General features: G+C 39.9%; 1 protein-coding gene across 1 annotated transcript in view; it reads right to left on the bottom strand.

Moving 5' to 3' along the window:
* LOC127374230 (short transient receptor potential channel 7-like) overlaps positions 1 to 18,497 on the bottom strand; it is a 48,120-nt gene extending 29,623 nt beyond the window's left edge. The window contains exons 1-4 of the mRNA XM_051419378.1: positions 17,868 to 18,497; positions 11,736 to 12,498; positions 4,005 to 4,187; positions 1,351 to 1,515 (exon numbers count right to left, since the gene is read on the bottom strand). Of these exons, the coding sequence (XP_051275338.1) occupies positions 1,351 to 1,515; positions 4,005 to 4,187; positions 11,736 to 12,498; positions 17,868 to 18,355 (1,599 nt within the window). The 5' untranslated portion in view covers positions 18,356 to 18,497. The remainder of the gene's footprint in view (positions 1 to 1,350; positions 1,516 to 4,004; positions 4,188 to 11,735; positions 12,499 to 17,867) is intronic.
* Between the last annotated feature and the right edge of the window lie 342 nt (positions 18,498 to 18,839).

Genomic DNA, 18,839 nt, shown 5'->3' with positions numbered 1-18,839 from the left:
TTGAAAGGTTTATGTTTTAAACATCAGCAGCAATTCAATTCAATTCAATTTTATTCGTATAGCGCCAATTCATAACAGAAGTTATCTCAGGACACATTTCAAATAGAGCAGGTCTAGACCGAACTCTTTATAACATTAGCAGTGGTTGGAGAACTTTCTGTGGAGTTTTTGATTATTTCACCATAAAACAGGTTCACCATTAAAACTGTAACTATTGTAAATAAGGCGATTACAAGCTTACTAAAGCTGTCCCATGAAAGACCAAGCTAAAGAACAAGAAGCCACCTCTAGTGTGAGTGTCTTTGACTCAAAGATACTGTAGATTTATATTTAGAGTACCGCTTTAGAATGCAATTATGTTAGAATTGATAATGTTGGCATGTTTAAAGACACTGTAACAGGATAGTAATTGGACTGGTAGCCTATGAGCATTCATGTGTGTGATGGGTGTTTAAGCTGCCTTGGTTTGTTTGTCGGCTATAGACTTTCAGTATTGTTGCCAAAGCCATGTACTGTAATAAAACATGTTATTAAAAATGGGTTACAACATTAAATAAGAGCATTCCTATCAGAAGTCATAGTACATAGAAACATCAGAAACAGGTCCTCATAACTCTTTAATGCATACCTCAGTTCTTTAGCAACCCTGGTCTATATTATTACACCCCTTCTAATTTATTCGTTCATTTCAGTTAAGCACTCATTTTCCTGGTTTCTGGTGTTGAAATGTAAAAAAATATTTCTCACTGTTACTATTTATAAATTCAGACACATTGATGATAAACAGTCTTTCTCAAACGTTTTACACCACATAACACCTCAGAAAATATAAGGCTCTCCAAATACCACCATTATGACCGCCATGAAAATACAGTAGTGTAAGACAATTCACAGAGGAGGCAGGTTTATTCCCAATATGAAGATTATTTATTGTTGACTGACTGAATCCTGAACGGAAATGGTTCAAGAACCTAATAAGTGGAAAAGGGGTAGTCTTGGTCTGTACTTTTCTTCCTAACAGTTTCCATTTGGAGCCACGATTGCAATGTTTATGAACCCTTCATTTTACCTCCACTTACTATCATCACATTTCAGAGTGTAACAAATCATGTATGTATGCTTGCGCTACGTGTATGAACGTGACTATATAGCAAGTTGATATTACATTATAATGAAAAACTGAAGGGAATGCAAAACATCAGAAATTACGTAATAGAGCTCACAAGCGACAAATTGTCCTGGAAAACCTCTTTACTTGGAGAAAAGGAAAGTGGTGCCACGACTTCTAAAAGCTGATGGAGGATGGACTGTGTCTTTTGCTTGTTTGTGTGTGTGCCTGTGTGTTCATACCTTGCTGCATGGCATTATCCAGTAGGCGATAGCCAGGAAGGGGAGACCTACAGTGACCCCCAGGACTGTTGAGCACTTCACTCCGACGGACTGCTGCCTCAGATCGGGCAGGTTCTCATACCAGATAGTCAGAAGCTGCTGCTGACAGTTAGGATGGGCAACAAACTGGAGAGAGAGATGGGCACAAGAAATTCAAATCAAATGAGAATAATGAGGGCAAAATGGGGACACAGGGCAAAGAAGATAAGTGAGGAGAAAGAAGAGAAGGAGAGATAGGAGCAATTAGAAGCAATAATAGCCCATTTTCAGTAAAGCAATTGCTTTTCTCACCCTATTTTCATAACATTAAGAATTTTGTTCTGATTATTTTAAAGATCCCTTGAGGGGTCTATGATGTTTTTACAGCAGCAGCATATTGAGCAAACATTGTGACACTATATCTCTGGCAGGAAGAGAAATGAAAAGGAAGAAAAATTAGTAAGGTTAAAAAATATACTATATTCATGAAGAGGGCTTCTGGTGCTCCTCTTTATATTAATATTCAAGGTATTCCTAAGTAGCTGAGTGTGCAGGCTGATTTTCTATTTAGAGCACATCTATTGTGTATTCATAACAATCAAAATATATTATTCACAACACGTTTGTATTCAGGGTTGCCACTTGGCTTCATTTAGAATGAAAAAATGTCAACAAGCAAGTTGGGGAATCCATTTAGCATACAGTATGCAAAAGAAAGCAAGCAGCAAATAAGAAGCACTGAGTGTTTACATTCATTACTAAAGCATGTTTGCTTTATTAGATAAGGCTTGGTCTGGCATTTCAGCATCTCTTGATGACTTTACTCCAAGAAAGGAAGTGATAAATGAAAGCAACCACTGGTCTGGTGAGGAAATAGAGGATGGATGTTTTTGCTCCAGCTAGAGAAAGGATGTGGACAACAAAGAAATCGATGCTCAGTAGGAGGTCAACTAGTGAAACAATCAAACAGTTTGTCGTTCATATCTAAGATCTGAGCAACAGGTAACCTCTGATCATACCTGCCTTCCCTTTATTTTCTTTTTGTTTTCTCCCTCAATCAATCATTCCCACTCCTACACCAATCAGCATTGGTCATTACATTAAGGGAGCATTTACCTGAGCTGACAATTTACAGCCTCTGCTCCCATCCGCCGATCGATACACACACATACGCACAATGTGCATGTGCACTCAATCATTTCTGCAGTCACAGAGAAAAACCACACACAACCATAAACACTGCACACTAAATCATAGTTAATATAGTTTCCCAGCGAGGTCCGGTGACCAGTTTATCAACCCACTGACCCATGACATGAACCCTGCTTGCGTCCAGAAACATGCAGTCATGCTCCACCTGGTTTCCATGGCAATGTACCCCTCCCTCCTTGCCTCCTGCGTAATTAGTTCTCTGAGCATTGGTCACGCTCTCTTGTACAGGATGAAAACACAGCTCAAACAGGCTGTGCACTACCCAGAACACACACACAGGAACACACCACCATGTACACGCACACATGCACACAACTGGTATATACGCGATTAGAGAAAACATGTTGCACATTAAGGACAAACCGGAACGTGTGTGTGTGTGAGTATGGTACGGGGAAATGGGGAAAAGGGATTTGGTTTGACATTTTGTAGAAAACCTCTGTTCAGCAGGGATTAGCTCTCTGACATAGAGGCCAGTTTGTTGTTTATATAGGGCCCTTGGAGGCCACAGACAACACACAAACATACTGTGCACAAAATGGCTCATAGACACCAGCTTATTTACTTGGTCAGGTTACATGTAAAACACTCAGTATTCTTCCATGTTAATCCTCCTCAAGACATATTATTATTATATTATTATTAAAGAATCTAATTTACTTTTGAGGAAATATTTAAAACCAACATTTCAAAAATGTCTTCACACACATGCAATTTATAATTATGAACATCTGTGAATTATAATAAGCCCAAGTAACCAAATAATCCTAAACAAAACTAGATGCGGATAGGAATTTTGTAATGTGATGAGATTCTTTATTCATTTGTCATCTACAGTAGTTGGTATAGATGATGTATCTTGACTTGCTGGGCAGATATGTAGTTCTTTCAAGTCCTCATATCAAATCAACAAAATACACAGTTTTCAAAATCTATGAGAATCTTCTATCCTCTTAACTGGTTGAAGGTATACTTGTCATGGGGAGTACTACTCAGCTTGTGAAAAGAGCTGTATAATGTATTCTGTGGCTGGCTTTGGAGGAGCTGAAAAAATAAGCTATGATTGATACCATCAAGGTTATCTTGGCTTGCCTGAGCTTGAAGACAAATAAATACAAATAAAGTTATAACAGAAAGCCTGTGTTACATTCTGGAAGCACTGAATTTGAAAGGCTTGGGCATTTATCAGACAGGGAGTGTCCTGCAAGACATTTTATCAAGTTGTCTTAAGGGAATGTAGGATTCTTCTTTTCATTGTTGTTGCTCTTGCAAGTCTCCCCACTTTATGGAAATGCAATATTAAATTGCTGGAGAAGCCCCTTTAGGGGATGGTTAAGTTTAGGAAAGGAAAACCCACACTGAGATAAACCCTGAACATCCTAAAAGGTCATTTTGCTTATGCAGTTATTTTTTGGTCATCCTACCTTCTTGACTTCATACTTGATGGCCAGTTTCACACGGCTGAGACAGGGTCGGTTGTAAGCGGTTGGAGGGCACTGGTCAACATCGCCATTTAGTATGGCCTCAACTTCCTCTGTGTTCCGACAAAGGTCCAACACACCCACCACAAAGTCCTTACACTGCATGGACAGCTTGCGGTAGTCATTCTGCATGAGTCAGGGGTGGAGGTGAATAATTGAGTGGAGAGGGAAGAGACAGGAAGAGAGGGAAGATGGAAGAAAGGACAGGAGGGAATAATAGAGGGAGAAAAGGAAGTTGACTTAGATATTCTTCAAATGTACAAATGTAAGCAACATGAGAAGGTAGATTCATCAAATATCAAATGTGCCTTCAGCTGCCCCCTTTGTGTCCTCAACTGCTTGAACTTGAAAAAATGTCAACCAACATTTATCCTCAATTGCAATTATACTAAAGCTTGAGTGTAAAATATTGAAAGGGTGATACTGTGATTTGGTTCATGACCTTTCCATTTTGAAATAAATCAGCTTGACATTGCAACAAAAAAAAAAATCAGTAAGGTGTATATTTGACATAAAGTCTTAAGCAAATACCTGTATTATCTATCTAAATGATAAAAGCCAAGCAAATTGATGTAAGTTTGACAAAAAAACATTGCACTGCTGTCACTGGCCTGATATTTTAATGCAATTCAAAATACTGCAACGTAACCAGAAAAACCAAAAAGAGGAAAAGAGAAAAAAACCTCAAAGTTGAGAAGAAGAAGGAAGAGGTAACAAAAAAGAATGTCATGGTAGTATAATATAACTTCATCTGCTTCATCTGCCTGGTCTGTCAAACTCCTTTTTGTTCACACCATTCAACCCTTTGCCCCTATGTCTTGTGACCCCCACAATTCTTTTTTCAACAATGCAAAGATTAAACTATTTGTTCCCTTTTTATTTCAGTTCAGCACCATACTAACTCCTGTATCAGCCTCACATGTGTCTTAGATTTTAATGCCTTTCTTCCTCATCTGTGATATGACATCATATTTCCACACAGTCAAAGTGAAAGTGTGTCTTGATTATAGTTCAGTTATGAAGTCCCAGCGCACTATGGAGTGTCTCTCCTGCTGGGATGCTGTAGCACTGTCAGCCAAAAAGTCCATCATAGTGGACAGTGGTAGGGGACCACTGTCTGGTTTTAAAGTGGTTTAGCTGACAGACTGGAGTTGCGCTGTCCTCTGTTTTTCTATCACAATTAGGTTTGTGGTCATTTTCAGACTTGGTTTCTAAAGTTGCTCCTGCATTTCTCTTTGTACAATTACACAGCTTAAAAAAACGATAAGTCATGAAGAGATTCATGACAAAATAAGAGTCGTCTTGGACTCAATGACGACTCAAATCATTGACTTTTTGTGGGAAGCTCTAGTGCACAACATGTGTAATAATGCCTATCTTTATCAAAAGTCTCCCCAGCAAAATTATTATAATTTAACACAGTGGGAAATAACCAGTTATGCTTTCACTTTATTAGACCCTTTTGCTGTAAACAGGTATTATACAGTAAATATATAGAGTGACCTGTTTTTTTTACCTACTGACCACAAACATAATTTGTATTCCTTCAGCGTTTGACCCTTTTAGTATGGGAGTTTCTTTCTAGTACGACTTGTACAGTGTCTGTCTTGAATACAAAATGGTCTAATCAGTTTTGTGCAGTCAAAGGTTGTTGCACTCCTGATTACCAAACAGCTGTTGTATATGCAATACATTTTAAAATCCAGCTCCATCAGGCAAAAAAAAAAACTAAACTGAACAGCATGTTTGATAAGGTTGGGCAAAAAATGGCCCTTTGGGATACATAAAGAAAAAGGCGACACATGTAGTATTTTACCCTTAGGCTGCTGACTGATGAAAATCAATAAAAAATCTCATGTCTGCTTACATTCAGGGTATGGCAAGGCTTCAGGATATAGAACATACAAGAATCATTTCTTAATCAGCAATATTTGCATCATAAGACACACATCAAGAACACACACACACACACACACACACACACACACACACACACACACACACACACACACACACATTCAGTATATGTGAAAATCCAATCACAACTCAAGGTATGTGGTGTGTGCCTCGGGGGCTGAGATAAAGGGAACAATGTTGTGAGATTGAAAACGAAGACAGAGCAGTGTGAAGCAAAGTGAGAATGGTCACAGATGAGTGAACTGAGGGGGACATGTGCCAAGCCTCAAACATGAAGGGAGATGTGAGACGAAGGGATGAATAGAGGGTGAAGAAGGGGATAGAGAGATTTATTATTACTACACTTTAGTGGACATTCACCACCATCACTTTATTTTATTCACTGTCTCTTTGGCTTTGTCTTAAATTAAACCAAATTAAACTAAAATTGGCATGACAGAAGCACAGAGTAAAATGTGATTTAAAAAATTAAATGACACCCTCCTCCATATCTCTCTGAAGGCTATGTGGAGGGTGTCTGTACTGTATGTGTGTCTGTGTGTGTCCAGAGGCTCTTATGAGAAATTGATGGGCTGTCTCGAAAAATAAGATGTTTGAAGATAAATGTTAGGCTGTTAGGGAGGTCCTCATATGCCTTTAGCAGTCCCCACATAAACATCGCTCTCATCTCTGCATTGACAGGTTTCGTATATGTGTCAGTAAGAAAGTGGTGTTTGCTTGCACTTGACTGAACGTGTACATGTATATAAACCTTATTCCAGAGCATAGTCAGCAATTTGAAATCATGGCTAATTGATTTCACGTTCAGAGTTTGTAATGCTTTCCCTCTAAAACCCTGCCCTTCCACTGAAATAGCTGCTTGCTCTTATGCATAAACCGTATGCTTGCTTACACATATATGCTGTATATAGTGTTACTTGCACAGATTTCCTGAGAGACTGCATGATGAGAGCGGACTTGATCATTTGTTGTGTATCACTACATCCTGCCCTCTTCACGCACTCATTGCGTGGCAGTGGTTAATTAGCAAACAAATTAGTGCCAGAGAAAAACTTGAGCTCAATGTAGCAAATAAAGCAGTGGTAAGTTGTAGAAGACTGAATTCATCAGTTTACTGAGTGTTTTCCTCTCCTTTCGATTACATGTGTGTATGAATGAGACCAAAGTAAGTTCAATTCTTATCTGCCTTTGTGTTTGTGTGTAGAATTGTGTGACCACATGTTTAGTTTAAGCTAAGCTAAGTTTATTAAGTTTCTCACAGTTATTGTAACCATTGCTGTATCACAAGCTTTAGCTGTTAAATTTGTACCAGTTCATGCATTTTTGCAAGCTAAATGACTTCTCATCAAAGAATACATTGTGAGCACAATAATGTATTAGCACTATACAAAACTGTTAGTTAATGTTAATATACTGCTCAAGAACATTAATAAAAGCCTTATGAGTTTGTTATAATTTCTTACACATTTATTAAGTTTAATTGACTTACATATAGTGTCAACACAGAGAGTCCGTTTGGGGATTTTCCTGTCACTTGAAGCACTCTGAAAGTTGTTTGTAAAAGTTTCTGTGTGGTACCTGTGTTGTAGCAAAGCTAACAGGTCAGAGAGGCTAATTCTCCCATATGTGTCTGTGGGGGGCCTTTCAGTGTGTGAGATCAAGATAAACATTGCAGTCTGGTGGTGTTTCTACAGCAATCTAAAGTACAAGTATGAACTACTGCACCAGAATAGAAAAGTAAAGGGTTAGCAAAAACCAAATAAGCACAGCAGTTTCACACACTCCCACTCAAAGCAGAGGCTGGGGGAGATGGGTAGCCCTCCTCTGATTAGAGGCGTTAACACTGTCTTTTTATACAGATGTTCTGATGGAGAGTTACCACAAGAGGTTGACGCTATCTCAGCATTTGTCTTAAAACGTAAAATGTGATTTAAAACAGTAGAGGGCGTGTTGAGCCATTTTTAACCAACAACATTGATGTGTTTCACCACAGTATAACTATATAATTCAGTTTACAGCTCAAAAAACACATTTTAGGGTGGAGGACCTCTTTAACTATGCTTTTTGGAGATACCGGATCTAAAGCGGCAACAATGTTTATTAAGGTTATTAAATGTTCACAAAGCAAAGGATTTGAAGCCACATACTATACAACCTCAAACAATCCAGTCTTTCATAATAGCACACTGGTATGGATGTGGGGCAGCATGCTGTAGGCTTTTTTCTTTTACTGAATCTAAATTATTTGTGCCTTCAGTTGTTCCTGAAAACATTTTTTTAGTAATATCACATAATCTTTGTATTAGGGATGCACAATAAATCTGTGACCATATTGGTATCAGAGAGAACAGAGGCCTTTCTCAGAATGTTTGGAATCACCTTTGTTCCCCCATGTTGGAAGAGACAACGACTGATGTGTGCAAAACAATGTTTGTTATGTGTGGGAAATATAATGAAATGTGATAATACAGAGCAGTTTGAGGGAAAGCATTACAAAATCTGAACATGAGATCAATATGGCATGCTCTCAAATTGCACTCTTGAAGAAAAAGCCCCTTACATTCTGATGTTATGTGTACATTAAACATTGTTCGCATAGTAAGATGTAACCTTTTCTTTTGTTAGCATGTCAGTATGCTATGTATTGATCTCAAAGTAGTGGGAGCAGTTATTGATGATAAAAGTGCTGCACAAGCAGAAATTCTGACAGCTTGGTGATTATTGATAAAACAATAAACAGGACCATGAAAACCATTAGGGTTTATCTTCTGGGGGACAGCAAATGGCAATCAGTTCTAAACCAAACCAAGAGCCAGGCTGCTCATGTGACTGTGGCACAGTGCTTCATGCTAGAATTAATTCTTATATGTGGAGGTCAACACACAGTACTTCAAGTCCTTGTGAAAATCTCCAACTTCTGAAAGTTGAGTGTTGGCTGCTGAATTATGTTTCATTTACAGACTATGCTGTCAGAACATCAGAAAACAACAACAAGAGGCAATAATTAGCATAATTAAGATAATATGAACTTAGAAGCTTCCTTCATTAAATAGGCATTCAGCAGTCAACTCTCAAGTCTTGAAAGTTCATACAGCACGCAAATTAACCACAGCACAAGTGACAGATTATTATAGAGCAGTGTTAAAGACACTGTCAGGAACCACCTTCTCATAAATGTACCACAAATTTACTTATTTACTCAAGAAACATAATGGACTGCTGTATCTGCTGAGCCTTAAGGCCATTTTCACCCATTAACGCAGGTTATAGTAGTAAGACAATAATGGCAACTTAGTTGTAGTATTACACACACACACACACACAGTATTTAGAAAACTGATGTCAAACTAATTATGTCAGACTGTGTTTAGTGCTTGTTTAAAGCTAAACAATATTGTGGGAAGAGCGGAAAAGATTGCACTGTCATGGTGACAGTTTTGATATTGATATGATACTGTGTGTGTACTTGTTATAATTTGTATTTTTAGAATGCAATTGTAGCTATAGAAACTTAAAAATGTGCTAGTGTTGACACATTTAAAGTCTCATATCATTTGAAATCTTTTAAAAGTGATTGGGTGTTATTAATGACATAAAGTATTGAGTAATTAACTAATTAATAATAAATTAATTTATTCTCAGTGACTTGATGCCTCAATTTTGTCCCCAAGTTTGATTTCCCAATATGAAACAGGACTGTCTAGAGCTATTGGCAAACTGTCTTAAAATTTTTTGATATTTTAATATAATGAGAAGATGAAGTGAGGGGGGACACAAAGTCAAATAAAGAGAGGAGACAGGAGGGTGATAATGAGATGGTAATGAGACAGATGAGCTCCAACACAACCCCGGTCCCTCAGGTGAGCCCTTCTCATTAACTTGTCTGGAGATGGGAAACAGAATGACAAGCAAAAAGGCTAAATGACAAACACAAAGGTGGGCAGAAATATTGAAGAATGGATGAATAAGGACAGACAAAAATGAACAGAGTGCATAGGAAAAATGCAGTGACACATGGGCTGACAAAGGGAGACTAATAGGCAAAGAAACAGAGATTGGAATGTTATGAGCCTTGTTATCTGATCGGTTCAATCATATGATCCTGCTTTCTACATTAATGTTGAAAATAAATTGAATTCAGTATGTAATCAAAGAGAACTAACCAGTGTCAGCCACTCTGAAGTGAAACATACTGGTAATTTTTTTGAAAATGTTTAAAGTTCAAGAGAAACTTAAAGAAAATTATGAAACAAAACAGACTAGAAAATCTGGACAATAAACGATGCATATGACTCACTTAACATTGTCCACATGTTATCTGTATGAGAAAAGTGGATCATCTACAGTGAATCAAAAACAAAGCAGTGTGGACTGCTGGAGACAAGGTGGTGGTGTAGCTTTCTAAAACTGCTGATAAAGGCAGAGCTTGAATGAAGTGCACACTCGTACAGTTGTTGAGTTATCGTTCAAACTTGGTTTTCTTGCACCTTGCTGACCGATGAAAAGGGTTTATTCAATAGATAGTCGTCTTTTGACTTTCAGAAATTCAGATTTCAACAGGGTTTTTGTCTCTTGTAATGCATGATTTAATATCAGTTTAATTTTTCCGCATTTTGGCATATTATTTGATATTATATAATTAAAGAAACAGCAAACACACGGAGAGAGAGATGGTGATGTACAGGTTAGGGAAACTGAAGGTTGGAGAACCCTGCAATTACCATATACAAAACCATGCATACACCCTATTATATGTTATATATAATCATAACAGGAGCTATCCTTATTAATATAGCTCATAATAATGATTCCAACCACATTGCCCAGCCCTACTGGTCAATTCATAATTTTCTACAAAGTGGCTGTTCCTCTCCTCAGCGAGTCTCATTTGTCAGTGAGTGTGCTGGCCTTAATATCCAAAGCCAACTGATTCAGGGTGTATCAGCTGGCACAGTAAGCAGGAATCATCTCCCTCTCCACCTCAAGCCGGTACTTGAAAGCTTGCCCAAACCTGCCACACGCTGTAAGTAAGCAGGCATGTTGTGCATCCAGCCCAAGTCAATCAGCCTGCTTCAGGACTGATGCCAGCACATCCAGCTAGGTTTGATTCCTAGTAAAAAAATATATTTAGAGTGTGTGGTGGTGTGTGCGTGCGAGACTGCTATGAGTCAAAGATGTAAAGACCAGCCACTTCAAACAACATCATTAGCTATTACACACATGAGCAACACACACACGCACGCACACACACACACACACACACACACACACACACACACATACACATACTCTATCTTAAGGAAGCGTGGAACGTTTTAGTGACTCCAGTATTTAGTATGCTATCTTTTTTCTCACTACTAGTGCATACACTCTCATATTTTTCATCAAAGAAACTGTTTACAATTCTTATTTAACCACAAGCTGAGGAGAGACATTGCATTGGTAATGGGTAGTTCAGAAAAGTAATAAAACGCTGGGACTGCACTGGGAAATCTATTCAAGATGCCTACTGACTAAGTCGAATCATTGGCAGAGATAAATCTAAAAATTTTCATTCAGCACTATTTCCCTATTCTGCATAAACTCCTAAAAAAATAAAGAAAAAATGCCAGGGAATGTTAAAATGCAAGGACTGTAATCATACTTATAATGATAAATTATGCTTATTTAGATTTACAGTATACCTGTTTTATCATTTTGAATGTAAATATGTGCAAATAGGCAAACATTTTGAGAAAAACAAAGAAACCATCTTACTTTAAACTCTGTCTCAATGTTGGCCAGTCTTGCCAGTTCATTGCTGAGCTCCAGGGCAGTCAGCACAGGGTCTTCACTGCTGAGTGACAGGTAAGCTGCACTGGCCAGGCCCTTATATGCATTCATCCTGGAGCGAGAGTGACTGAACGAGTCTATCTTCTGTTTCTCCATGCACTCTGAACACTTACAGAAGTAGTCATGTGGCCTTTCTATGCGGGCCCCCTTTGTCAAAAGGATGTGGACGATCTCATACTCCTGGCAATGAGCAGCCAGGATGACGGGCGTTACGTCGTGCGAAAAACGTGTTCCGTCCTCGTCATAAGCGTAAAAGTCGTCATCGCGCATCTCTTGCTCCAAAGGGCTCAAAGTCAGCCGGAGACCTCCGCCAAAAGCAGGGTGGCCGAGAATGGCTTCAACTATTCGAACGTAACCCTTGGATATAGCCAAAAGCAGACCATCGCCGATCCTAGCCAAACCATCCTTTTTTAGAAGCAGCTCGGTCACTTCTAGGTGCTCGTTGCCCACTGCAAGTTGCAAAGCATTCTGGCCCATGTAGTCAACACAATTGAAGTTAAGGGTTTTGGACTCCTCCAGCATTTTGCGGACCACAGGAATGTTTCCATATTCAGCAGCATCCAAAAACCGCTCCTCCTCTGCAGTGAGGGGGGAGCCACGTTCATTGAACATGTAGGCTGGGCCACGCACTGCCTGGCGACGCCCCTTCTCTCTAAGTGTGGTGTGCCGGCGATGCATGGCTTCCACCCTGGAGACAGTATAGAAGAGAGAAGACAGTGAAGGAGGGATGAAGTGATGGACGGTGAGGCAAAGAAAAGTGGAGAGCAAGAGAGTAAGTGATGGAGGAGGGAGGAAATGATAGCATCATTAGTTACATCAAACTGACTATGGTGTAAGAAGGCAAACAAAGTCATTACTGCTTCCCCTTGTGGATGTCCCCCGTGAACAGGGACTGGTCAAACACAATCAGCAGTGCTTAACACAGACTTCTCCTCTGACCCCAGAGAAAGTGCCACCAAGACATCTGTGATATATCTGTCTCCAACCAGATCAATGAACGGCTACCAGGGTCAAAGCTCATTGCGGGGCCATCTCAGGTTAACAGCTTTGATTGGCAAGAGAGAGAGATGAAGCTGTCATCTTAATTGTTCTGGCATGACACATTCACAATATGAGTCAGTAGTCATCCAAAGAAGTTCTTTGGCAAGAAGTCATCTATAAACACATGCACGCACACAGGAATTAACATGTATCTCCTATTCAGTATGTCTTCACTTGTTTTTCTTCCTAAACAGAGCACCATTTCCAGTGTTACTCCGTCACATCCCAGCAGGACAGAGTCGGTAAAAAAAAAAAATCGTTTTTCATTGACTTGTCAGATATAACTAGATGTACCTTGCACAGAACCCCCATCACTGCAAAACACATTTTATTGGCACTTCTGTACTCCTATTGTATTTTTACAAACACAAAGATCTGTCACAATGACTGCTTCTGCTGCGCAGCCTGACACTCTGACCCACAGTGTGAAAAAAGCCTTGATGTTCCTTCCCCAAAGCTGGAAAAAAAGAGAGGGAGAAAGGGGAAGAAGAAGAGATTGTGGATATGGGTAAGCTTTGAGATGAAAAGTGAATGGGAATTTAGTAGTGGAGCTGGTGAAAAAATGTTACTCAGTTACCTAAACCCAACAGTTTAGTTGGGTGAAATAACCAATTTAGACTTGACATTTAATTTATAAAACACTAATATGTCACTCATTCACACTCAACAATTCTTATTGAGTGGACTAAAATGAATCACACCTACTTGCTAACTTGAGTAGAGAGACTGTGTTCTATGAATTGGTGCAATGACCTTATAAATGAATAGGACTCCAGTTTCACAATAAGCACCTTGCACCAAAATAAAAAAAACATGTAAGGTTATTTGTAATTCCCCTTACTTTGTGTGTGCATTTGTATGTGTGTGTGCATTTGTATGTGTGTGTGTGTGTGTGTGTGTATGGACATAATGCTGGACATTGAAGGAAAAGGTGAAAATGGAAACCTGCTCATGGTGAAAACATTCCCTGTGGGAGTCAAAGGATGTGGAACTGAGAAGATTAAGAGAGAGCTCACCAAGGCAAATCACTGTGGGAGAGTGTAAGTGTGTGTGTGTCTCTCTGTGTGTGTGTATGGGGGAGTGGGTGAATGTGTGTGAGAGAGACAGAGGGGGTGTGTATTTGTCAGTGTGTTTAAGGGGTATAAAAGGTCTGCAGCTCTTGATTTTCGATTTACACAATCAGCTGTGTATGCCTTGGGCTGCCAATCAATAGATGGCAAAATTTCCCTTTCTCTCTCTCGCTCTCTCCCTTTCACACAATTGCTATCTCACAAATGAACACACACACAAGAATACAAATGTGGAGATACAGTAAGGTAACCCATGAATAGATGCCAGCACCATCACTACAGAATGTGGACACAATGTATATCATCTGTAAAAGTGATGTAAACGATACCAATCTGCTTTCATGGAGCTTATAATAATAATATGGCATTTTCTTGTTAAGGCTACAGTTTGTGTTGCTGATTCATTATTATGCATTATGCTCTAGGTATCTATTTATCTCCCCCAAACCAGTGCCTACACATACACATGCACACACTCTCACAGATATTTATAAGCATTGGGAGGATTCCTCATAAATGAGGGGACAGTCTGGCTGCCAGCCCATTTAGATAACCTTATAGTCAGGTAATGAATCGCCATTTTCCATCCCTCTCTATCTCCCTCTCCATCCATCTCTGACTGTTTGTGATTCTGATCTGAAATAGAATTTCCCTGCATCATTTCTGTGTGGAATTACAATCACAAAGATAGGAGGAGGCAGACACAATGGAGATGGATTGATAGAGAGCAAGTGTGTGTGTGTGGGGAGAAAGCAAGAGAACAGAGAGACAAACAGATGAACAAGTAGAAAAAGGAGTGATTGAAGAAGGAGTTGTGTATATGTATGTCTGCTAATATACCTGTGTGACTGTACTCATGCATCATGTAGTGTTCTTAAGACGAAAGGACTTTATCATTGTTGCAACCAAGACCACCAGACATTATTTCCCACATGGGTGTAGAAGAACATGATGTCATGCTAGAAGAGCTTCCACTACCATTTATTACAAAATACACATATACTCAATCCCATCCCACTACAGTCATCTTCCTGCCTCCCTGTTGAATGTAAGTCCAATATTGACCCACCTTTTTAGTCCCTGCTTTGGTTCACAAACGCCTGGGAAAACATATCATGGTTTATAAAGCTTGCTAGATGTTTGACTGGCCTCTCTTGTTTACTTACATTCTCGACCATTTCACATTAAGCAGGTAGCATTTAGTCAGCTTGTGTAAATGGAGTGTGAATTCAACCTTACTAACAGGAGAATAACACCAATAAACTGAAAATCGCTGAAAGTTGCATTGGGTCTTAGTAAATGGGTCTTGATAGTAGTGTAGTGGGATCTACAGTGTTGGCAACCATTTCACATTTCATTTGATTTAGCATTAATGGACTGCAATATTATGATATGTTAACAGTTTTTAATCCCTGAACCACACACTGCACCGATTCAGCTGTTACACAGCTTTCATTTGGAGGCCACATTGAAGTCAAAGGCTGCTGCAGATCACTCAGAGCCCCTGTCCAAGCAAGCAGCTCCTCCAATTAACAACTAACTGTCAAAAAAGGAGAAACTATCTTGCACCACTGCTACTGGTGATTCCAACTATATCACAACTATACTGCAGAAATATAATATAATATAATATAATATTTTTATTCTTTCACACCAATGATACTGCATTTTATATTTTATTGGCAGGAATTATTAATGCAAAGTAAGCTCCTTGGTGAAGTAGGTAACCCGTCAAAGAAAAATAATCAGCTGGCTCTACTTTGAGTTACATTTTTTTTTGTGTGTTTAGGTACCTTTAAAGAGTTCTGGTTTCTGAAACTTTAGAGTTAAGGGCCAATAAACAACTATCAAAATTAATGTCCACATTTTAGCTGACAATCAGAAATGTTTGTCATCAGTTGTTGAGATATGAAGCCAGGAAGACACTGTGAGTACCAATGTAAGAAATGTTACACTCAAATGAATGAAAAGCATTGAGAGAAGTAAACCCATATAGAAACATAGTTTTCTTGACAGTCAGTTAATGACAATAATGAACACACAGAAAGTGGAAATCAACACATATTGGTTATGGTGGGAGGTTTACTTGAAAAGCACTGAAGTAAAAATGAAATGTAGACACACATGTATAGTACAGCTTCTGCATACAATGACATTTGTATTATCTAAATGTAGGCTATTCTGTTATTTACCGGTTTGAATTGATTAAAATATCCTCTTTTATACATCTTAACTTCACAAGGCTGGACCGCTAAGGTAATTATATTCAGTTTAAGCAATAAAATAGGTAAGGTAATTTACCAGAAAACTACAGAAGAGGGAAAGAAGATGAAACAGGCTTGAAACCAGATTTTGAGGATAATGAGTGAAAAAGAAGTTTGACTCAGCAGGAATATTTACAGAACCCACTAATGAGTTAGTACTTTATCAGTGCACAGACATGAGCAGTTACACACACTCTCTCTCTTCCTCTCCTCTCTTTATCAAACACACACACACACACACACACACACACACACACACACACACACACACACACACACACATACACTCTTTCAAGCAGTAAATTGCCAATTTTTGAGATCAAAGGTGAGCTGCTTACCATTTTTCACTGGTAATGAGAAACAGGCATGTTCTCCCTCTCTTACCTCACACACACACACGCACACACACACACACACACACACACACACCAAGGTGTCCAACATTTAGCCTTGTCAGGCATCAGTGAGAGCATACATGCTTCTTTTCCATGCAAGGCTTTTAAGTTGAACACTGGTGTATCAAAGGGGCAGAAAGATCAAAGACCAACACTGAGGCCTGCCATTCTCAAAATCTGTCATAGCAAAGCTGGCAGTGCCACATATCCATTCTTTGTCACCAGCTATGTCCCCTTTGTGGTGGCCTCCTGCATGGATGCAATGGACTGCAGCCACCAAATGGTCCTGTGAGCACTTATCTCACAGTCAAGCAGTTAAACGTATAGGAAAATTGAGTGAAATTATACACCTTACTACATTTTGCAAAAATAGCCAAGAGGTTGCCAATCAGGGTTTTTACTGTATGTGTGTGTGATGAGTAAGATGTTGTTGGGGATGTACTGTGCAAGCCGATTTCTGTAGTCTGCTTCAGCTCAGTGTCACATAGTCTTACCCTGGTGTCTCTCTCTTACTCAGACTAACACACGACACACACATACACACACAATCCCTGTTGACAGCTGCTTATGCATTCATGCACCGGAACCAATCAAGATGCATTCTCTCAACTCAAGGACAAGATAAGAGCTGTAGTGGAAAAGCTCAGATGACACACTAATTCATTTAAACTCACACACCCCTCGCTTCTTTGTATATGCATCCTGTATATATATGCATTCACAGGGGACACATTACTGTCTAACCACACCAGCCACACACACTTAGCCTCAACAGAATGCGGAGGGACGGAGAAAAATATCATATTTCAGCACCAGATAAGTTAAAAATTAAATTAAAAACAGCAAAAGAAAGTTTAAACATGTGTTTGGCTAAATATATGGTCTTCCAGTAATACTAATCGACTGTGCATTACAGTTCCCTTGATGTAATCCATGAAGGACCTGTAAAGCACAGCTGAGTGTCAATCATTGGTCCATAGCTGCTCAGACAGGTGAATGCAGCTGGCCCAGTGTATATCCTGGCTGCTTGACTCTACTCTCCCTGACCTCTACTTGTTGACATTCCAGGTGGATTAGTTGCTGTTGATTAAATTCTCTCAACTCAGAACAGCTTTGCCATTTCTAAGCTAAAGCTCAGCCGCCTCTTTGCAAATAACAGACAACTGCAGAGTTTAGAAATAATGACATGGACTTTACACAAGGCCACGAAACCGGCCACTTTACTTATTTATCATGTTTCAGAATACATGAATAAAAGTTGTGGGTGAAGGTTATGGGATGACTCACGTTTGCCTGGTTTCGGAGTTGAACTCGGTGTCGATGTGCTCAACAGAGTAGTGGTTCCCGTGGTCCGAGAGCTCCGGAGCCCGCTGGAGTCTCTGTCCGCGGTGCTGAAAGCGCTCCGCGTTCGCCGCTCCTCGTCCTCTCCACTTGGGAAACGGGTCATCGTAGCTGTCGTACACCGCATCTATCCGCACATTTTGCCGCGAACGAAACGGAGAGCCGGCGTCCCCGGTGCTCAGGTGGAACTTTGGCGGTGTGAGGTGTGGGGACTCCCCGGGTTCCCGCTTCTCTGGAGACGGGTGAAGACACTCCGGAGAGGCGAGGTAGGGCGGATCTGTGTCCCCCAGCAGCGGGGAAGCGGAGGAGAAGAGGTCGAGGGGCCGCGGAGAGGAAGGAGATCCTCGGGGAAGACAAACGGACAGAGGCGGGGAGGGAGACTCTGAGAGATGCCCTCTCTCGCCGCTGTCGCTTTCCTCTCCCTCGTCAGACATTGGGACAGTTCGTGAGCAGCATATACTTTAAATATATTTAGCTATGTGAAAGACATTTAACGATGTTTCCAAAGTTTCAACAGCACAAGTTTCCTCTGAGCTGCGCAGCAGCGACCAGCCGAGCATCCACCTTTGCACAAGAGCGCGCGCACCAATTAGAGAACCGAGAGTGCGCGCGCAGGGAACCAGCCCCTTACAAAATGGGGGAAAAATGAACCAGTGGCACCACACCACAAAATAGCTCAACTTAACACATTGCATTAACCTGTAAGTGATTACATTTTATGCTTACATTGACTATGGAGAAAAACAAACAGAAAACGAGTTTCCAGTTAGTGGGTAAATGTTAAAACACAGGTACTTTACTGTGCTGGTCTAATAAAATAACACACATAGAAACACAGCAGAAAACTCATGTCTTCTTCTTTCTGACCACCAAAAACAAATATCAACTGGAGGGTGAGTGGCTTGTTTTGAAGTCGTG

This window comes from Dicentrarchus labrax, unplaced genomic scaffold (genome assembly GCF_905237075.1).
Source record: "Dicentrarchus labrax unplaced genomic scaffold, dlabrax2021, whole genome shotgun sequence".
NCBI lineage: Eukaryota > Metazoa > Chordata > Actinopteri > Moronidae > Dicentrarchus > Dicentrarchus labrax.
The sequence above is the reverse complement of the archived record's forward strand: the minus strand, read 5'-3'. Positions and strand labels throughout refer to the sequence as shown.